We start from the raw sequence: 23,477 nt of genomic DNA, 5'->3' as shown, positions 1-23,477 counted from the left end.
TTGTTGAACCTCATCAGATTTCTTTTGGCCCAATCCTCCAATTTGTCTAGGTCACTCTGAACCCCATCCCTACCCTCCAGCATATCTACCTTTCCCCCCAGCTTAGTATCATCTGCGAACTTGCTGAAGGTGCAATTCATCCCATCATCCAGATCATTAATAAAGATGTTGAACAAAACTAGCCCCAGGACCAACCTCTGGGGCACTTACCAGCTCCCAAGCCTCTGCCAGTGGCTCTGAACTAAGGCACATACTTTCAGTGTTCACTGTTGTATTTTAGAAATCAAGTACTTCAATGACCAGGTCCATAACACAGAACTATGTGGATCACAATGAAACAGCCAAGAATCAGGTCAATTTCACTCTGTTGTAGCTTAGGAAAACTATGATCAGAGTCCTGTATTTCAGAGCACAATGACATCAAAATCCAGGGCATTTATTTTATCACCATGAAAAGGAGGGCCAGTGAAGGGGAAATAGAGCTCAGGAACAGGCTTGGGTGTTTGGAAAACGAGGAAGGGGTGCAGCAGGTGGTAACTGAAGGGGGGAGGGTGAGGAAGAAGAGAAGAGCGGCTAGTCCCATAGAAAGAGGGGAGGAGTTGATGGAGACAGCACCAAATCTGGGCCCCGGGAGGATACAGGATGGCATAAGGGGGATTATAAGGGAAAATAGGAATGGACAGGGATTGCAAGTAGAGGGAACAGGGGATAGATTAGTAGATCGCACTGTCACCAGGCAAAGGCAGGTTTACGTGATTGGGGACTCCTTACTGAGGAGGTTAGACAGGCCTGTGACCAGGGCGGACCCAGAGAACAGAAGAGTGTGCTGTCTACCGGGCGCTAAGATACGGGATGTGGACCTGCGGTTGAAAAGGATCCTAAAAGGAGCAGGTAAGAACCCCTTGATCGTCCTTCAAGTAGGAACGAATGACATGGCTAGGTTCTCGCTGGAGAGAATCAAGGGAGATTATGCCAGGCTGGGGAAGACGCTTAAGGAAATCGAGGCTCAGATCATCTTCAGTGGGATTCTGCCTGTTCCTAGAGAAGGGCAGCAAAGGGGTCACAGGATTGTGATGATAAATAGTTGGCTAAGGGAGTGGTGCTATAAAGAGGGCTTTGGGATGTATGGCCACTGGGAGGCTTTCGGGGACAGAAAACTGTTCTCACGGGACGGACTTCACCTAAGTAGGGAAGGAAATAGACTTCTGGGAGGGAGGCTGGTTCATCTCATCAAAAGAGCTTTAAACTAGGAATTAGGGGGAGACGGTTGGGAGATGTCCAGTTAATCTCCACACCAGATTATAACATTGAGAGGGAGGTCGATGAGATAAGAACAGTTACAGCCGGGGGGAAGAGATTGGACATAAGGAGAAGGGGGGGGATGGATACTAGACTAATAGGTCACACTGGCGGTACGGTGTCCGTACCAAATTGGATAACAAATGTGAGAGAGGCCAAACGGCATAAATTAAGATGTTTATACACCAATGCGAGAAGCCTAGGTAACAAAATGGAGGAATTGGAGCTTCTGGTCCGAGAAATGAAACTGGATATCGTAGGAATAACCGAAACGTGGTGGAACGGTAGTCATGACTGGAGTACAGGTATGGAGGGGTATGTGCTGTTTAGGAAAGACAGGAACAATGCGGGAGGTCAGACTAGATGATCATAATGGTCCCTTCTGACCTTAAAGTCTATGAGTCTATGAGTCTAAATGTCTTTCATTTCCAATTCTTCACCTTCCCACACATAAATGTATGACTGTCTCACAGTTGATAACACCCACTGACAACATTCATCAGTTATTCTCAGTGATTTTTAAAATTAAGGAATTATTGTTGCTATACTCTCCAGACAACCCTGCTCCACTTGCTGGACCTCTAATATTGCCCAGCTTGCCAGCCTACACTTCTGTTTTTTTCTATCCCCTGCCTGCAAACTGACTACCAGACTTAGCTTCTTGACTCCTCTTCCTAGCTCCATGCAGCAGTTAAAGGTATATGCACTGTAATTCAATTAACTCCTCATGGGACACTGGAGAGCAGAGGAAGTGACAGACAGGTGCGGACAGGACAGGGAGACAAAATTAAATGTCAGGTGCTGGCTGCAACAAAATGGCAAATTTCACTGCAAAAATATTGATTCTGTTGCACCTTGGAAGAATGAAACTCCATGGCCACAGAACAGCAAAGTCCAAGGGGACTCCCTGTTATTGAGATAACAGGGAGTGCCAAAGAGCTATTATTTCAGACTCTCTTCACACTGTGGGTGGCATCACTGCAATGGTTTACAGTCTGCTCAGACTTTCCGTGTTCCCTTTGCAACGACGACGACTAAAAACAACTGTTCTTTTAAAATGAAAACAAAACCTGGAGCACAATTCTGCAGCAAGGGAAGAATTCCATGGCAAGTTCTGCAGTTTCACAATACACAGAAAATACAGGCACTGGAGTTATTCCTTTGGACAGCCAACCCACGAACAAAGAAGAGTGAGGGCAGAGTAGCATCCCTCCCTCCATAAAAAGATGGAAAGGTAGAGCAGCACCATAAATTCCAATCACAGTACCCAAGAGACCGGAGTAGTGGCAGAGGCTCTACACCCTCATAAAAGCCAGGGAAATTTGGAGTGGGAAGAAGAAAATCTTGGTAACTTACTTTGTTCTGTCTGTTATTACTTGAAACTACTTAAATCCTACTTTTTATACTTAATAAAATCACTTTTGTTTATTAATGAACCCAGAGTAAGTGATTAATACCTGGGGGAGCAAACAACTGTGCATATCTCCCTATCAGTGTTATAGAGGGAGGACAATTTATGCGTTTACCCTGTATAAGCTTTAAACAGAATAAAACGGATTTATTTGGGGTTTGGATCACACTGGGAACTCGGTGTCTGGGTGCTGGAGGCAGGTAACCTGCTGAGCAGTTTTTGGTTAAAGTCTGCAGCTTTGGGGGCGTGGACCAGACCTGGGCCTGTGTTGCAGCAGGCTAGTGTGTCTGGCTCAACAAGACAGGGTTCCGGAAGTCCCAAGCAGGCAGGAAAAATGGGCTCAGAGGTAATTCTAGCACGTCAGGTGACAGTCCCAAGGGAGTCTCTGTGACCGAATCCGTCACAGCAGTTTTATGCTCCTACAGCAACAATTTCAATTAAAAAGTTAGCACAACTATGACTGGAGCCATACAGAAAAAACCCACCTGCAACCATTAGTTTAATTGTTTAAATATAGGGCTTTTAGTTTCCTGGTCCCTTGCAGGGCTGGCTGCAAGGTTTTGGCCGCCCCAAGCAGCCAAACAAACAAAACAAAAAAGCCGCGATCGCGATCTGCGGCGGCAATTTGGCGGGAGGTCCTTCGCTCCGAGCAGGAGTGAGGGACCGTCCGCCGAATTGCCGTCGAACAGCTGGACGTGCCGCCCCTCTCCGAAGTGGCCGCCCCAAGCACCTGCTTGGTAAGCTGGTGCCTGGAGCTGGCCTTGGTCCCTTGACAGCTGAATCTGTCCAACTGGCTTGTTTGACTTGATAGTTTGTTGGTTTTGAGTTAATACACCACCACCACTATAGGAATGTGCTTTATAAATATAAAAAATGAAATTTAAAAGCTGACATAACTGTCAATTGAGTTATTTAAAGCCACAGTTTGTGTGTGTAAACAGCTTCAGCTTTAAAAGTCAGTTTCTCCCTCTGTTGGAGTTTGCACCCCCATGAATATTAATATTTCTTCACCCATCCCCAACAATGGCAGCACACCTCATGTTAAAAAGCTATCAGTCAAATGTTGTGGTTTGCATTAAGGCAAAACTGCCACTCATTTCAAAGCTAATGAACCTGCAGCATCAAGCACCTTTTATGCTTTCTGTAATGGAGAGAGGCCCAACTATTTAAATAAGTGTAATATACAAAATAAGTAAAATAAATCTTAACAGATTCTCTTCAACCTACAGTATGCATCCATAAAGAAGTGGTTAATTTGAATGAATAAAGACATAAAAATACAAACTAATTCACTTAATAAAAGTGTTATATTACTAATACAAAAATTATGTCAATTGCTAATGAAATGGAAAAAGGAAATCTCTTGTTCAGAGTGATTTACAACAATCTTCAAGAGCTGTATGGATATAATTTAGAATGCTGTTCCGTAAACTAGACTATTTCCGACATACAGAATTATGCCAGATATCAGTTAGCTTGCAAAGGATATTCAAAAGTTAAATATCCCAAATGGGAGGATCTCATCAGCAGTTGCTTTTCCTCTTGGTAGTTTTCATGCCAAAAGGGGAACAGGTTCAGTTTTACACTGACTCATCACCAAAGCAGCTGCAGCCCACTGAATTGCTTTGGTTTTCTGGCATGCTAATTACAACCTCAAAATAACAATTAGGTACCCAACAACAGTAACTAAACTTTCAGTTGTTTACCATAGAGGCTACATTTTACCACTGATCTTTGTGCAAGCCTCCACTGATATCACTGTGAGTTCTACTGTAAATTAAGGATACTAATGTAGCCTGTAAGTTTATATTTATGGTCCAGGAGATAAAGTAAGGAATTTGCCCCCTCTGTAGAAGTCGTAAGACACCCTGGGATAGGTGGTAAAAAAGCAAACAAGTTGATAAGTGTATTAATATCTTAAAGTGGTAAACAGTGGTAAGATGATTGTATACAGGAATTTTGCTGGGAATGGGATACTCTATAGACCAGTGGTTCTCAACCAGGGCTCTGAGGCCCCCTCGGGGGCCACGAGCAAGTTTGAGGGGAGCCAACAAGCAGGCCCAGCATTAGACTCGCTGGGGCCCAGGGCAGAAAGCTGAAAGCCCACCGCATGGGGCTGAAGTCCTGGGCCCTGAGCCCCACCACCTGGGGCTGCAGCCGAAGCCTGAGCAATGTAGTTTCACAGGGGCCCCTCTGGCATGGGGCCCCAAGCAATTGCCCTGCTTGCTACCCCTTAACACTGACCCTGGCTTTTATATGCAGAAAACCAGTTATTGTGGCACAGGTGGGCCGTGGAGTTTTTATAACATGTTGGGGGGGCCTCAAAAAGAAAAAGGTTGAGAACCCCCACTATAGATTATACCTATAGTATTTCTGAAATTTATAGATTCACAGATAAGGCCAGAAGGATCCACTGAGATCATCTAGTCCAGCGGTTCTCAACCCGTGGCCCACGAGCTGCATGCGGCCCAATTAGCACACAGCTGCAACCCAACTGTGTGCTAAAGGCCGCCGGGCTGCACAGTGGGGTCCGGGTTCCCGGCTGCCTGGCGCAGCGGGGTCCAGGCTGCCCAGCGCGGTGGGGGTCTGGGATCGGGACTGCTGGCTAAGCCAGCCCCTCAGAGTCCGAGGCCACCACCCAGCCCCACAGGGTCCGGGGCCGCCACCCGGCCCTGCAGAGGCAGGGGTCCAGGATTGGGGCTGCTCTCGTGCTTTTAGCCATGCAGCAGCCAAGCCATCAGGTGCAGCACTGCCAAATTTGGGTGCAAAGGAGTGCCATGGTTCTGAAACAGTAGATCCAGCCAGAGCGGCAGTCGCAGCGGGGCAGCCACCGAGAGGTCCAGCAGTGTGCCGAACCAGCGTTGACGAGGCCAAACTGGGGCTGTTAGGATAACCTTTGCCTTGTCCTGTATGATCTTCACAAGGAACCTGTGGATTAATGGCACCGGTGGGAAGGCGTACATTAGAGCCCACAACCATGGGAGCAAAAAGGCATCTGATAGGGAGCCCCTGTCGATCCCCCGAATCGAGAAGATTCGGCACATTCTGTTCTGTTCTGCCAGAACAAGTCCACCCAGGGAGTCCCTCACCTTCGGAAGATCACACTGACCATGATGGAGAGATCATTCGTGGCGAGACCTGGTCTCTGAGGTCGTGCTGAGGCGATCGGCCACCACATTCCTGGCTCTGGGGAAGTGTGCAGCCATGAGATGAAGGGCATACTGCACACACAAATCCCAGACGGAGAGCTTCTTGACGAAAGACTGATGACCAGACTCTGCCTTGCTTGTTGATGTAAAACATTGTGGCCTTGTCCATCAGAATCTGCACCACCTTACCTTTCAGGTAAGGCAGGAAAGCCTGGCAGGCCAAGCAATCATCTCAGGACCAACAGCCTTGCATGCTGAGATTGCCCTGGTGGGCTCCCCAGCCAAGGTCCGAGGCATTGGAGACCAGGATCAGCGACAGGGACAGGGCAGCAAAGGGACCCTTCAACACTGATCCAGGGTCCAGCCACCCATTCCAGAGACAACTGTATGTGACCCGGCACCCTGACCACCCAGTCCAGATCGTGCCTGTTGGGGATGTAGACCGATGCTAACCACGCTTGCAGTGGTCTGAGGTGAAGCCGGGCGTGACGGACCACATAAGTACAGGCGGCTATGTGACCTAACAACCTGAGGCACACGTGGGAGGTGGTGAACAGGTGGGTTCTCACATGCAAGATCAGGTCTGACATGGCTTGGAAACAGGACTCTGGGAGAAAGGCTCTGGCCCACATGGTGACGAGGACCATTCCTATAAACTCTATCCGGTGTACCGGTATCAGGGTTGATTTCTTTTTGTTTATTAACAGGCCCAGATCGTGGCAGGTGGAACATAGCAGATCGAGGCTCCTTCAAACCTGATCCCAAGATCTGCCCTTGATGAGCCAGTTGTCAAGGTATAGATAAACCTGGACCCCTTGACGCGTCAGGTAAGCAGCTACCGGCGCCATACATTTTGTGAACACTCGCGGGGCCAACAAGAATCCAAAGCGTAGCACCGTGAATTGGAAATGGCACTGGCCCACCACAAAATGGAGGAACAGTCTGGGGCCTTGGAAGATGGAGATATGAAAGTATGCGTCCTTCAAGTCAAGGGTGATGTACCAGTCTCCCAGATCCAGGGAGGGATTGATGCAGGCCAGGGAGACTATGCAAAACTTCAACTTTTTGAGATACTTGTTGAGGTGTCGCAGGTCAAAAATGGGTCTTAGGCCCCTTTCATTTCCGAATTAAGAAATAGTGGGAGTAGAACTCTTTTCCCCTCATGTCCCGGGGGACCTCCTCCACGGCTCCCAGTCATAGGAGGTTTTCCACTTCTTGAACGAGGAGTTGCTCGTGGGAAGGGTCCCTGAAGAGGGACGGGGGAGGGAGGGAAGGCCGAAAATTGCAGAGTGTCATCCAGAGATATTATGCCGAGCACCCAGCAGTCAGAGGTTACTCGCGACCAAGCCGACCGGAAGGGACGCATGTGGTTGAGGAATGACTAGGGTGGTGGATCCTGAGGCTTGACTGGGCACTATCCTTGAGCGTACCCTCAAAACGAGTGCTTCTGGCCCCCTTGGTGTTTTGAGGAGCCCAGCTGGACGGGTGAACGGGAGACAGAGGGGCAACGGTGACAGCTGAACACCATGTCTTTATCTCTTTTCTTAGAGGAGCCCTGCCAGGGAAGCCAAGGCCTAGATCATGGGGGTGGCCTGAACTGTCTCCTCGTTGATTGCGGCATATGCAAGCCTAGCGAGCAGAGGGTATCTTGAGTGTCATTGAGTCCATGCAGCCTCGCAGCCATTTGCTCCGAGAAGAGTCCACTCCCGTCAAAGGGGAGGTCCTGGATGGAGGACTGCATCTCCTGGGACAGACCCGCGGATTGAAGCCAGGAACTCCGCCCCATCACCACGGCTGAGGTAACAACCCTGACTGCCAACTCGGCCGCATCCCAGGCCATCCAGAGGGAGCTCCTCGCCACAGCGGTACCCTCCTCCAAAATGGTGGCAAACTCCTGGCCCAGGTCCTCGGGCAGGGAGTCTTTAAACTTCGTTAGGGAGTCCCACAAAATAAAATTGTATCTGCCCAATGGGGCTTGATGTTAGACACTCGAAACTCAAGGCTGACTGTTGAATAAACTTTCCTTCCGAAAAGGTCCAGCCTCTTGCCATCTTTCTTTTTGGGAGTGGAACTCGCCTGCCCTTGCCTGTCCCTTTTATTGGCCGCAGAAACGACCAGCGATCCCAGGGGCGGGTAGGTATACAAGTATTCAAACCCTTTAGCAGGCACAAAATATTTCTTTTCAGCCCACTTGGAAGTTGGCGGGATAGAGGATGGGGTTTGCCAGAGGGCCTTGGCTATCTTTAGAACCCTTTCATGCACAGGATATGCGACCTGCGAGGGGGTTGTCGCCGGAAGCACATTGAATAGGTTGTCCAATTGCTCTGTCATTTCCTCCACCTCCAAGCCCAAATTCAAGGCCATCCTTCGCAGTAGGGATTGGTGCTCCTTGAAGTCATCGGGTGGGCTGGTCTGCCCAAGCCCCGCAACTGCCTCGTCTGGCAACAATTGTACCACTGGGGGAGGGGCTGGAGCATTATCCCCCTCCTTTGCAGTGGGCATCTGCTCTCTCCCACTCTGCACTTGTCCTTGTTGAACCTCATCAGATTTCTTTTGGCCCAATCCTCCAATTTGTCTAGGTCACTCTGGACCCTATCCCTATCCTCCAGTGTATCTACCTCTCACCCCCAGCTTAGTGTCATCTGCGAACTTTGCTGAGGGTGCAATTCATCCCATCATCCAGATCATTAATAAAGATGTTGAACAAAACCGGCCCCAGGACCGACCCTTGGGGCACTCCACTTGATACCGGTTGCCAACTAGACATCGAGCAGTTGATCACTACCCGTTGAGCCCGACAATCTAGCCAGCTTTCTATCCATCTTATAGTCCATTCATCCAGTCCATACTTTTTTAACTTGCTGGCAAGAATACTGTGGGAGACCATATCAAAAGTCCTTGAGTACCTGCTCCATGATTTTGCCGGGGACTGAAGTGAGGCTGATCATCTGTAGTTCCCCAGGATCTGCATGGGGAAGGCTCCCCAACTCCCTAACAATACCTCCCCCCCAAAAAAATAACTGTTCTGTACTTCTCCCACTCACACCCAACAACCCTGCAAGATCACTCCCAGGCTTTTTTCCAGCAATTACTTCTCTCTGCCTCAGCTCCTCTGTTACCCCTGATCCCCCCAAGTTTTTGCTCTGCTTCTGAGGGGTGCAGGAAATATATTTCTGTTTACATTAATTACTCAAAGTTCTGTATTAATATGCCTAGTAAGGAATCTATTTGTCAAAAAACATTTCCTGAATCTTTTTCGTTGTCTGCATTGTTACAGACATATTTGCTGACAGGTATCTTGAAATAAAATTAGCAAAATAACTGAAACTGGCATGATTATATTGTTATTCTGACAAATAAAATATGCAGAATTTTAAAATATTGTGCACAGAATTTTAAGATTTATTGGGGTAGACTTCCTCCAGGAGTATAGGAGTTGCAGCAGTCAAGTCTGAAGGACGTGGTGCATCTGTGGCAGCCGGACCGTCTTTAGATGATCAAAGCACTACCGATGATGGGTCCAGACCAGCACTCAAACTGAATGGGCCAACACCTATCCTCTTGCTTTTGTACCAAGGTGACTGACTGATCTTTCTTTTTATGTGCTTTACCCTCTAATCTGGGAGTCTTCACTGGAGCCAGTTCCTTAAGTTCAGAATGTGATGTCTCACTCGACCTGAAGTGGCTTGGGGAGGAAGCATGTTTCTTATGGACAGTCCTCAAAGAGGATCTGTCCTTATGCCCATGAGAGTGCCCTCTAGTCTCATGGGGAGCCCTAGAAGAGTCTTGGGGCTTAGATGTTGGCACATACTTGGGGGGCACTGTTGGTCAGTTGAGGCGGACATACAAGGAGGTCTCCCTGGCCCGGATCAGAAAGGGGCCTCATAGCCTTCTCCATTAGGTGCTTTCATAGGTGAAGCTCCCAGGCTTCTCGAGTTCTGGCTGGGAAGGAGCAACAGATACTGCACTTTGCAAAGATCTACCTCTCACCTAGACAGTACAGGTATCATTGATGTTCAACACTAATGGAGAAGGAGAGAGGGCTGGAAACACAATTCTTGAATCCCAGTTAATATAGTGACAACCTTTTCACTTGCGAAAAAGTATTAAAATCAATTATCATTCAAAATACTTCTTATGGGAGTCCTGATTCTAAACCAACTTTTGAAGGAAAATTAACTGTAGTTTATACTGTTTCCCAGACTGTTTTTTACAGGCTAAATAATAATTTGAGCAGATCACATTTCAAAATGAGTATCTGTAACTACAGAAGCAGGATCAAACACAGCCTTATACAACTGGAATTCTGCAGAACCACTCTTGGGTTCAATTAGACAGGAAGCAACAGCAATTTATGAACTTTTGAAAGAGCCTTGTAAATTAGTATTGTGATGAGATTGGATTCTGCTAATACTGCTTGTCTATTGAATTATGTAAAATGCTTAATACTAAACAAACAAAAAGTTAAGATAAACAAGGATGCCAAAACAGATAAGAGCAATGAGATAAAATGGGAACTATTGTATACACTTGTGGTAGTAAATAATTTACACAAACTAAAGATGAATGAATCAGTGACAAAGAATTCATGCGTCTGACGAAGTGGGTATTCACCCACGAAAGCTTATGCTCCAATACATCTGTTAGTCTATAAGGTGCAACAGGACTCTTTGTTGCTTTTTACAAATCTGATACAGAATCTCAATCATTGCTATTGTAAGTAGTCATAACAAAGGTTGAATGGTGATATTTTCTGGGGGCGCAATACAGAGTCAAATTTTTGTGGCAAACCATGAGATGGTTCTGACTAAATTCTTCAAAATAGTGGACCAGAAATCTCCAAATATAGCAACAGCCGTGATTTCAGCAAGTCTGTTCTCTTTCTTTTTAAAGAGAATCTGTCTGTGAACAGTTAAAAGAATCAAGTAGCATAAAGGCAGGAACCATTGGTCCATCTAGTCCAGCAACCTGCTACCAAGAGTGGCATTTAATTTGGAAGCTATCCAATAATTGCACCTACTTAATATTTCAATGTAGAAGGAAAATAGGTCTTTTGACCAGCAGATCTCTTTGAAATTCTTTAGACAGACATCCATTGAAACACATGAGCTAGCTTTCTATCCTACTTTAGCTGGTTTATACTTCATCTCTCTGCATTCTCTCTGGGTGATTTTGTCCGCAAGAAACTTCAGCCATCTTTATCTTCATTCTGCCAGGTGGTACATAGTATGTAAATTTACTTTTACCAGTTATATTTGCTGCTAATCAATTTTACATTTACCAAAAACAAGGTTTTTGAAAAGTGAAAAACCAGAAGGATTAAGTGAGAGTAGTTCTATAGTAATGCTTCATCTTCAAAGTTTTACATTCAAGTCCTGCTTGAACCATAAATTGTTTAGTACTATACAGCACATAGAAGTGAACCCCACTTTGTTTAAATGGATGCTTCTTCACAATACAACTACTAAAAATATCACAATTAGTAGTTCTCTGATAAAGAGAAGCTTAAGGCATGTTTTCAAGTCATATTCTAAATACACTGACAATCATATGATGTAGTTCATACATAGTCAAGCCTCACTAGAGTATGCCTGTCTAGGCCTTCCTATTCAATATTCACCCAAAATGTAAACAAAAAAATGACAGAAAATTCAATAGATCATTTTGCATTGCATACTGAGGAAAGTTTTATCTTTTAAAGGTGTTAAAATCATATATTACATATAAAAAATGGTCTTGACATTGTGTCTATGTAGACTGACCTTTTTGATTCTCCCAGTTTTCTTTGATTCTCCACTGGGCTTATTCTTGTTTTCATTAAAAACTTCACAAGAGACATCTGTAGCCTCACATACTGAAATTTCATTTTCAGTACCTAGAAACCAAGTGCATCAAAAGTTTAGAACCTTGCGGAGAAAGCAAGGTGCAATCTGGTTAAAAAAAATTCTAAAAAAAGTTTTTGGAAATCTTTTCACCCAAATACCAGCAAATACAACTAAAACATTTTCAAAATATCATTTGCATATTAATATTTGTGGTATTTACTTTTCTGTTTCACTCAAACTATGACAGTGCATTTACACTCCTATGTCTCTGGTTTAGCCTCACAATTTCTAATCTCATGCACAGTGGCACAATGATACAGTATGTGGACTTTCAAAACACACAAAGGCATTTTTATTTAGAAAAGTATTCAGAATTTCTTTGTATCCACACAAAGCCTAAATTTGGGGACATAAAGCACTGATGTTTGAAATTTTCCTTATATGTCAATGTTTATTAGCCTACTTAAAATGAATTGGTGGTCTCAGGTCTATTTTCAAGTCATACCCCTCCAACACAATTGGCACCTTGTCATCAGGTAGAGGACTAAATGGGCATGGAGCCTAGCTACTACTCTAAATATGGCCCTCCAGAAAAGGATAAGCATGTACTGTCATTGCCTGTGCTGTATCTGTTCTGTGATTTAATAACTTTCAGTCTCCAGGGTTGTCAAAACCACTTTTGAGAAGTTAATTTGCGTGATTAAGATGTATACACTTTGATCAATCTTTTGATAAACGCAGGTTTAATTACTGAAGATTTAACTAGGTCATTATTGCCAATTTAGTTTACTCGAGTCTAGTCTAGGACATTGCACAATTTTTCATTTCAAAATGTTAATGTCTTGTTAAAGAAAATTTAGTGCACCAGGTATTCGAAATTCAGCTTCCCCCAAATAAGCTGATTTTCCATTTCTTTTAGAGCATAAAATACGAAAGTGTATTAAATCAATATTCATGAATATAACTGCATTTAAAACTTGACCAAGCAAAATGAATCATATACATGATTTTTTTTAAAAAAATCTTCATTACTAAAATATAAAACTTTCAAATTCTCTATCAACTATCCAAGAACACCCAAGAATTTAAAAATTTTTTTAAAAGGACAAAAATATGGCAAGTAATTTAAGAACAAAAAAGTGTCATTTATCCATTAGTATTTAAATGTTTTCAGTTTTAATCTAGTTAAGTATTCTACCATTTCTTCTATTTAATGTGTGCACCTTACTCATTATTTAGATGATAAAATCAAAATAGTAAGTTTCATTTGGATTTAGAGTGTCACATTCTGGTTCTGATGGAACAGAAAAAAGCTGATGAGTTTTAATTCCAACACTGCAGAGTAGTATTTATATAATGAAAATTCTCACTCATTCATGAAGGCATATACCTTAATATTACATTTCAGGTAAAATCCTTTCACATGCAAGAGCTAAAATTGGGATTTAATTTAAATTAAAGTGTCCTTTTAAACGCAGAGTACCAATTACATAGCTTTAGCATATTGGTTTTTTTATATATATAATTTGAATTACATTTGTGCCTACTGACCCCAGTTATAGACCAGGATTCCATCAGGCAAGGCACTGTATAGAAAACTATAAAAGTAGGGCTGTCGATTAGTCGCAGTTAACTCACACGATTAACTCAAAAAATTAATCACTCTGTTAAACAATAGAATACCAATTGAAATTTATTTAAATATTTTTGGATGTTTTTCTACATTTTCAAATATATTGATTTCTATTACAATACAGAATACAAAGTGTACAGTGCTCACTTTATATTTTTATTACAAATATTTGCACTGTAAAAATGATAAACAAAATAAACAGTATTTTTCAATTCACATCATATAAGTACCATAGTGAAATCTCTTTATTGTGAAAGAGTAACTTACAAATGTAGATTTTTTTTTTTGTTACATAACGGCACTCAAAAACAAAACAATGTAAAATTTTAGAGCCTACAAGTTCACTCAGTCCTACTTCTTGTTCAGCCACTCACTAAGACAAACAAGCTTGTTTACATTCTGGGAGATACGGCTGCCTGCTTCTTATTTACGTCACCTGAGAGTGAGAACAGGCGTTCGCATGTCACTTTTGTAGCCGGCGTTGCAAGGTATTTACGTGCCAGATATGCTAAACATTCGTATGCCCCTTCATGCTTCGGCCACCATTCCAGAGGACATGCTTCCATGCTGATGACGCTCGTTAAAAAAATAGTGCATTAATTAAATTTGTGACTAAACTCCTTGGGGGAGAATTGTATGTCTCCTGCTCTGTTTTACCCGTATTCTGCATATATTTCATGGTCTCGGATGATGACCCAGCACATGTTGTTCATTTTAACAACACTTTCACAGCAGATTTGACAAAATGAAAAGAAGGTACCAATGTGAGATTTCTAAAAATAGCTACAGCACTCAACCCAAGGTTTAAGAATTTGAAGTGCCTTCCAAAATCTGAAAGGGATAGGGTGTGGAGCATGCTTTCAGAAGTCTTAAAAGAGCAACCCTCTGATGAGGAAACTACCCGAACCACCAAAAAAAAATCAAATTGCTGGTGGCATCTGATTCAGATGATGAAAATGAACATACATCGGTCTGCTCTGCTTTGCATCATTATAGAGCAAAACCCGTCATCAGCATGGAGTACGTCCTCTGGAATGGTGGTTGAAGATGAATGGACATATGAATCATTAGCGCATCTGGCATGTAAATATCTTGTGACACCGGCTACAACAGTGCCATGAGAACTCCTGTTCTCACTTTCAGGTGACATTGTAAACAAGAAGCGGGCAACATTATCTCCTGCAAATTGTAACCAAACTTATTTGTCTGAGCGATTGGCTGACGTAGGACTGAGTGGACTTGTAAGCTCTAAAGTTTTACATTGTTTTATTTTTGAATACATTTTTTTTGTACATAATTCTACATTTGTAAGTTCAACTTTCATGATAAAGAGATTGCACTACAGTACTTGTATTAGATGAACTGAAAAATACTATTTCTTTTGTTTTTTTACTGTGAAAATATTTTTAATAAAATAAATATAAAGTGAGCACTGTACACTTTGTATCCTGTCTGGTAACTGAAATCAATAGATTTGAAAATGTATAAAACATCCAAAAATATTTAAATAAATGGTATTCTATTATTGTTTAAGAGTGCAATTAATCGCAATTAATTTATTTAATCGCTTGACAGCCCTATATAAAACATTTATTTACAAGTAAAGGATTAAAAACATTAAGAAATATAATATGTAGCTGTGTGACGGGGTATAAGCAGCCCACACTGGCCCACCTGGAATTGTCCACACAGTGGGCTGAAGAGGCCATGCCCCCTTGCCCCTGCTGGGCATGCTCTAGCTGGAAGCAGGATATACAAGGTAGCAGCCCTGCTCAGTCTGGACTGACTGAGGAGAGTGGACGTATGCTGCAGGCTCCTGCCAGAGAACTGCTAGAGTTCCAGATTTCCGAGGCTGAAGACACGGCATCTGAGCTGGAAATCCCCTCAACCGCAGAGGATCAGAGTGACAGGAGGTCACTACCCCCAAGGGAACTGACGGAGCCAGAATCAAGCATAGGAGGCAGCCCAGGGAATACGAAGATTAAAATGGGAAACCGAGCCTGAATCCAGGACTACAGGTTTCATAAGGCCCGGGTCAGGACCTGGTAGGGTAGGGTGAGCCTAGGACCCCCTATCCTGCCCCACATTTACCGCTGGGTGCAGGCACATGTAGGGCGGACATGACTGGCCAAGGGCAACTCCAATGACTCTGGGCACTAGGCCAAACTGCCCTGGGAGCAAGGGTGGCCCTATGGATTCTGGCCACTAGGCCAAGCTGCCCTAAAGACAGAGAGCACCCTAGTGACTCTTGCCATTTGAGCCATAGCTACTCCTTTGTCTGCCTCAACTTGACACCCCGTGACAAGCTGTTATATAAACACACACACACACACACAGTTATCCGACCTTAAAGTATCTGTGTCTTTACAGAGGTGGAAAAATTAAGGTAGAGAAATTAAGGCTAGCATTTTCAAATTTGTGTGTCTCAAATATCAGTAGTGCTGAACACCCAGGATGAAAGCCTGGCCCAACTTTTGAAATCTGTGGCAAAACTCCTATTGACTTCAAGAGAAGCCAAGTGTCACCCCCTGGAGCTCCCATCCAAGTAAATGGGACTAAAGTTGCCCATTGTCACCGCAAGCAAATAGCAGCCATGAAGAGATTTCAGGACTCTTGATTCTTCAGCCTTGTGATCAATCCACAAGACTATAGGGGACCAGAGAAATTTACAACTTTTGCCATGTAAGAGAATGTACGGTTCCCATATTCACTATAGATCATCCAAAAAAAAAAAAAAATCACTCAATCCCCAAGTTTGTAATTCAAAAAGACTAAAAATAATGTGAATGAAATCTGTTCAAGTGTCATCTGAACAACTGAAGAATGTTTAATCTTTCTTAAAATCTATTAATGTTCCATTCCTTGCCTAACCTATCATTTATTGCTGGGGTTTTCAGGTAAATAGCTATAGGAATTAAACAGATCTGGGCAAGTGTTACCATTCTAAACCACAGTAGAACACTAACTTATCTAATCGCTATCCCTATCAAAAAATAAATCACAACCAGACTGATGGAAATTGTATTACTATAAAATGTATAGTTTAATTAAGTTTGAACTACAAGGAAGTTTTACATAATTCGATAACTAGCAAACCCATTAGGCTTCCCTTATCTCACGGTATATTAATGTTCACTGAAAATAGTGTATACTGCTGCATTTCCATTAACTCTTATTCACAGATGAGAAAACCACTAATTCTCTCCCTTGTGTTCAGCGCAAATCTAGGACCTTGACATAAATTTCACTGATCACAAAGCACTATAAGATGTTAACCATAGTTTTTCTTTTTTTTTAAATGATCAAGGGTAGAAGAATTCTCTACTCCACCAAAACAATTAATAGACAAGAGGAATCTTATTTTAGGGAGATGTTTTATTTAAGTCTCTTATGGTTACTAATTAATTTCTACTGCTCTTGCATTTGTGCTTCTCCTGCACGTACTGCTCCTAGCAGTAGAGTGAAACCAAGCACTGCCACTTTTATTCCTGCACAGCTCAGGAAGAGACACGGACAACAGTGGGAACAGAAACCTATAAAAGTGAACTGCTTAGGAAATTGTGCACAGTTTGCAAAGTCAGAGCAGGAGACCTGAATTGTCAGATCCCAGATTTCACTTGCATGCAATACCCGTGCACTCACATCTATGGCCACAAATGGTTTGCACATGAAAATTTTATCAACTGCTCACACAAGTCTTAGTGGTGAAAAATAACATGCGCAGGCAAAGACAGAATTGAGGATCCATTGAAAATAAGTATCCTCTCATTGAAGTCAATGGGAATTTTGCCAATAACTAAAGGAAAGAGAAATATTTGGGGTCAAATCTTTCTCTCTAAGTTTCAAACTCTAGCATAAGAGTATCAGAGCAAAAAAAAAAAAATTTTTTTTTCAAGGGACAAATCTTTTATGCAGAAAGCAGATCAGTTCTGTCATCATGGATATTGGATTACTTTTTGTCTACATGTTTCAGGAGAAAGGTCAAAGGTTTATTAGAGATTTTTTTCAGCATTTTAAAAAGCAGTAGTTTCCTCTCTGCTAGCTCTAATCAATATTTGCATATAACACTTTCAAACAATTACCTGGAACATAGGAACAAAAATAAAAGTTATTAAACAATTTTGACTATTTCAACATAAACAGCAACAAATAAATTCTCTTGTATTAGAAGGGAATTCACAATCAATCCAAAATAAAAATGAAGGCTTTATTTACAAAACATCAATATTTAATAACTACACTGATTCACAGCTGTTACAATTCTCCACATTAACTAATCTAAAAGTTTAAGTGGGACTTGTGTTTCACATAACTTTATATCTAAACAAATTCAAATCTTATACTTTTCATTATTGCTCCTTCCCTTTCAAATGATTTTAAACACAAGGGCTCCCCAAACTCAGGCTCTATTTGATCCTGCAGTGAAATCACAAGGCTGACCTTGTGACATCAGAAGCACCGCCAAAGAAAACAGTGACAATGGTAAATGCCAGATAACATCATTAGATCAAGCAGAACTGGAGTAATTGGAAGTTCTTAACCAAAAAACAGATTTTCAAATAGCAGCAGGAGGCAGAAAAATGTAAAGGCTCAGTAAATTGATTATATTTTCAAGTTTGCCAAAGTATGAAAGTTCCTCTTTGAGGGAATTAAAGCAGAGTGGCCCCGAAGAGAAGCTCATTTTTGGATTTGGAGCTATAATTTATAAGTTAAAATTCAACTAATATCAAAGCAATTGATACAGCTATCTAAGTTTAAAACCACACAAATGGAAAAAGCACCTTTGAGGTCCTTATGCTTATCTTGTAAAAAGAACAAAGGAAAGATGTTAATTTTATGACCATTTTCTAAGCTTGGGTACATGGCACAAAACATATAGATCTCCATAATCATTTAGGTCTAAACTTGAGACAAAAGCTATTTTTTTAAGCTAGACCAGGGGTCGGCAACCTTTCAGAAGTGGTGTGCCGAGTCTTCATTTATTCACTCTAATTTAAGGTTTCGCATGCCAGTAATACATTTTAGCGTTTTTAGAAGGTCTCTTTCTATAAGTCTATAATATATAACTAACCTATTGTTGTATGTAAAGTAAATAAGGTTTTTAAAATGTTTAAGAAGCTTCATTTAAAATTAAATTAAAATGCAGAGCCCCCCGGACTGGTGGCCAGGACCCGGGCAGTGTGAGTGCCACTGAAAATCAGCTCGCATGCCACCTTTGGCACACGTGCCATAGGTTGCCTACCCCTGAGCTACACAATTGTGGGGTACTCCAGACCTTAAAATATTGGTACTTATTTTATTAATTAAGCCAAACCAGTAGCGGGAGGTGTAGAGATATCATACCTACAGCTATATTTAAGGTTCTCTGTCAACTTAGGTTTTTTTTCATGATTCATAATCAGCTATGCTTTCTGTGCACTAAAACTTTGCATGAAGTTTTTAATAATAAAATTTAGACGTCATTCTAGCACTCTTTTGTAAAAGTCTAACTAAATTTACAAAATGAAATTAAGCTTATATGAAAAAGTTTTTCCCATATTCAAAAGTCAAAAATATCAAATTTTAAAAATAGCATACCCACAACAGACAGTAATTTTTTGCGGGGAAATTCCTTTGGTATCGTATCATACTAGTATATTCTAATACCAGAATGATTCTAGCAATTTTTAAACTTGCTTAAATGATTATCCAGTAATAAAAAAATCTGATGACTGTTAAAAATTAAGCCTGCAACACACTGAAAAACAAATTCTAAGTTGAAATTGGCATTCCATCCATATCTTTCGGACTCACTCCTTCACCTCCATCTACACCAATGGCATGAGTTACAGCAATGCAAGTTTTCAACTTATATTTTTATGGGCATCTCCCCCTACTAATTTTTAACTGCAATTTTATTTAAAGGTAGTTTTTCCACTGGTGGATTAAAAGGAATATACACACTCCAAATTAAGAACTATATAATATGGACAATTTGTAAAATCACAGTACAATTAACCATGATAATATTGTTTCTTAGGATACACAAGAAAAATGGCACACGGTATTTATAGTGTGCCAAATACACCTCTACCCCAATATAACGCTGTCCTCGGGAGCCAAAAAATCTTACCGCGTTATAGGTGAAACCGCGTTATATCAAACTTGCTTTGATCTGTCAGAGTGCGCAGTCCCGCCCCCCCGGAGCACTGCTTTACTGTGTTATATTCAAATTTGTGTTTGTCATAACTATAAAGGAAAGGGTAACAGCCCTCCTGTGTACAATACTATAAAATCCCTCCTGGCCAGAGACTCCAAAATCCTTTTACCTGTAAAGGGTTAAGAAGCTCAGGTAACCTGGCTAACACCTGACCCAAAGGACCAATAAGGGGACAAGATACTTTCAAATCTTGGTGGGGGGAAGGCTTTTGTTTGTGCTCTTTGTTTTGGGGGTTGTTTGCTCTTGGGACTAAGAGGGACCAGACATCAATCCATGCTCTCCAAATCTTTCTGAACAAGTCTCTCATATTTCAAACTTGTAAGTAACAGCCAGGCAAGGTGTGTTAGTTTTATCTTTGTTTTCTCAAATTGTAAATGTTCCTTTTGCTAGAGGGTTTACCTCTGTTTGCTGTAACTTTGGACCTAAGGCTAGAGGGGGTTCCTCTGGGCTCTTTGAATCTGATTACCCTGTAAAGTTATTTTCCATCCTGATTTTACAGAGATGATTTTTACCTTTCTTTCTTTTAAATAAAAGCCTTCTTTTTAAGAACCTAATTGATTTTTCCTTGTTTTAAGATCCAAGGGTGTTGGATCTGGACTCACCAGGAATTGGTGGGGGGAAAGGAGGGGGAATGGTTAATTTCTCCTTGTTTTAAGATCCAAGGGTTTGGATCGGTGTTCACCAGGAAATTGGTGGAGAAGTCTCTCAAGGCTACCCAGGGAAGGGTTATAGTACTTGGGAGGGAGATATTCTAGGGGAGAGGTAGACAGAGTTTCCCAAATAACTCATAAATAATTTGGGTGGTGGCAGCAAAACCAGATCTAAGCTGGTAGTTAAGCTTAGAGGTTCTCATGCAGGTCCCCACATCTGTACCCTAGAGTTCAGAGTGGGGAAGGAACCTTGACAGCGTTATATCAGGTCGCATTATATCAGGGTAGAGGTGTATCAGGAAAAAGAAGTTCACATACTTGGACTGCATTTTTTGAGCAGGATTTCCTTCTTTTCTCCTGTTGATTTTTCTGTATTTGTAGAGTCTGGAAAAGTAAGTGGGTGTTCTTTTGGCTCCACTACACCCATTTTGTCACTTTTTAAAGAATCTGGTGCCGTCAATACAGTATTTTCTTCTGGTAGTCTAGTTTTTGAAAGACATTGTTTTCCTTCCACATGGTAGTCCATTTTAGAATTTAGTTGCCCAAGCATTTTTAATGCATCATGATGCTGCATCTTTGAATTTTCACTTGAATGGAGCAACTTACCAGTAGCTTGAGGGCAGCTATTCACGCTAGTTCTGCAGGATATTTTCTGAATATTTTGAGGCAGTTTATTCAGAGGGCTAGAACCCAGGGCTTCTGCAGTCTCAGTGGCTACTCCACCTGATATGCAGTTTAAGGTCACACTTATTGTACTTTCTGAACATTCAGTTAGCTTGCAGTCACTCTCTGTTGAAACACCACTTGTCTTAACAGTTCTCTTCCTTTTTTTGATAACAGCAGTGCACTGTTTATCTGACCCTTCAAACAGTCTATCTTGTTTGTGGCTTAAAAAGTCTCTTTTGCAACTCACTTCAGGAGCACTTGGCGATTTCTGCTGAACTTGCAAAGGAAAGTGTCTTACTTGCATTTCACTTTTCTTCAAATTAGAAGGTGAAAAAAAGTCATCATACGAAGCTTCCTCTATGTCTGATGACTTGTTACGTGTGGTCATTGCTACAAGAAACTCATTTTCAGACCCTACCTTACATGACGAGGTGGTCAATTTCATATTATATTTTTCTCTTTTTGGTTTCCCCCTTATTTTGTATCTGACACTACAATCCCTTGTGTCAACAGGAATATTTATGTCAACCAAATGCATATTAATAGAATCTTCACTGCTCACTAATGAATCAGACTGATTACCTGTGGTAACTGCAGCAGCTTCCAACTGGACCATTTTTGGGGAAAGAGTGATGTGACTCAAGCCTTTTTCTTGGAGAAAAGAACTTTTGGTTGAAACTGACGCAGAAGTCAGAGTATCTTCACCACTCTGATTTAGGTTAGGGGAGACTTCAGATTTTCTCTTTTTAGCAAATAGTTCACCTTTTAGAGGGTGTTGCAAAATTAGTTTTTTGTTTAAATGTTTTCTGTTAGATGATTTTGGAGTTAAGTTCCCTTGGTCACTGCTGGAAAACAGAGAATACTCTGATGCAGGTGTTGAAACATAAATATCACTTTCAACTGATGCTGGTTTCTGATTTTTGTATTTACAGTTTCCCCAAATGTCATCAAAACTCGAGTTTAAAGAATCACTGATGTGCTCTTCTGCAAGACATTAAGAACAGCAGTATAAACATTTTAACAAAATGGAATAGTACAAAGTTAAGTTACTGAAGTATGTGGGAAGTTACTGAAATAATTGTCCAAGGATTTAGCCACTTAACATTCACACGGCTAAGATTTTCACTGAAATATTGAAAAAATGTATTTCTGTATTTTCTCTCTTAAAATATTCACTTTATAAAGTGTTTGGTGGAAGAATGTGATAATTTTAAAAGAATCTTTTCAGAACTCGAGCAATCCAGGGCTCAGATACAGATTAGAAGAATGTTTGATTATTCTAGAACAGCTCTGAGAAACCTGGCATGATTTCCTTTTAGAAAGCCATGTTGACTTTTTCCCTACATATCATGTTCATCTGTGTCTGGTAATTCTGTTATTTACTATATAGATTCAACCAGTTTGCATGGTAATGAAGTTATGCTTACCGGCCTGTAATTGCCTATAAGGCTGTCAAATTCATGATAGTTAACTCAAGAGATTAACTCAAAACAAATTAACTCGATTAAAAAATTAATCATGATTAATCACAGTTTTAATCACAAATTTAAATTGGTATTTTATTATTGTTTATTAGAAATATTTTTGGATGTTTTTCTACATTTTCAAATATGTTAATTTCAATTACAACAGAACACAAAGTGTACAGTGCTCATTTTATATTATTTTTTATTATAAATATTTGCCCTGTAAAAAACAAAAATAGTATTTTTCAATTCACCTCATACAAGTACTATAATGCAATCTCTTTACATGAGAGTGCAAGTTACAAATGTAGATTTTTTTTTTGTTACATAACTGCACTCAAAAACACAACAATGTCAAACTTTCAAACCTGCAAGTCCACTTAGTCCTACTTCATGTTCAGTCAATTGCTAAGACAAACAGGTTTGATTATATTTAAGGGAGATAATGCTGCCTGATTCTTATTTACAATGTCACCTGAAAGTGAGAACAGGTGTTCACATGGCATTTTTGTAACCCGCATTGCAAGGTATTTACGTGCCAGATATGCTAAACATTCATATGCGCCTTCGTTCTTCGGCCACCATTCCAGAGGACATGCCTCAATGCTGATGAAGCTCGTTAAAAAAAAATGTGTTAATTAAATTTGTGACAGAACTCCTTGGGGGAGAATTGTATGTCTCCTGCTCCATGGTTTTACTTGCATTCTGCCATAAATTTTGTGGTATGGCAGTCTTGGATGACAACCAAGCATCTGTTATTCAATTTAAGAACCCTTTCACTGCAGATTTGACAAAACACAAACAAGGTACCAATATGAGATTTCTAAAGATAGCTATAGCACTCGATCCAACATTTAAGACTCTGAAGTGCCTTCCAAAATCTGAGAAGGACAAGGTGTGGAACATGCTGTCAGAAGTCTTAAAAGAGCAACACTCCGATTTGGAAACTACAGAACCTGAACCACCAAAAAAGAAAATCAACCTTCTGTTGGTGGCGTCTGACTCAGATGATGAAAATGAATGTGTGTCAGTCCACATTGCATTGGATAGTTATCGAGCCGAACCAGTCATCAGCATGGAAGCATGGCCTCTGGAACGGTGGCCGAAGTATGAAGGCGCATATGAATGTTTAGCATATCTGGCACGTAAATACCTTGCAATGCCGGTTACAAAAATGCC

General features: G+C 41.4%; 1 protein-coding gene across 1 annotated transcript in view; it reads right to left on the bottom strand.

Annotated features, from left to right (window-relative positions):
• Positions 1 to 23,477, bottom strand: part of MCPH1 (microcephalin 1) — a 249,499-nt gene that overhangs the window by 189,899 nt on the left and 36,123 nt on the right. The window contains exons 9-10 of the mRNA XM_065401927.1: positions 20,485 to 21,816; positions 11,622 to 11,734 (exon numbers count right to left, since the gene is read on the bottom strand). Of these exons, the coding sequence (XP_065257999.1) occupies positions 11,622 to 11,734; positions 20,485 to 21,816 (1,445 nt within the window). The remainder of the gene's footprint in view (positions 1 to 11,621; positions 11,735 to 20,484; positions 21,817 to 23,477) is intronic.

This window comes from Emys orbicularis, chromosome 3 (assembly GCF_028017835.1).
Source record: "Emys orbicularis isolate rEmyOrb1 chromosome 3, rEmyOrb1.hap1, whole genome shotgun sequence".
Taxonomy (NCBI): domain Eukaryota; kingdom Metazoa; phylum Chordata; order Testudines; family Emydidae; genus Emys; species Emys orbicularis.
This window is presented reverse-complemented; position numbering and strand designations above follow the sequence as displayed.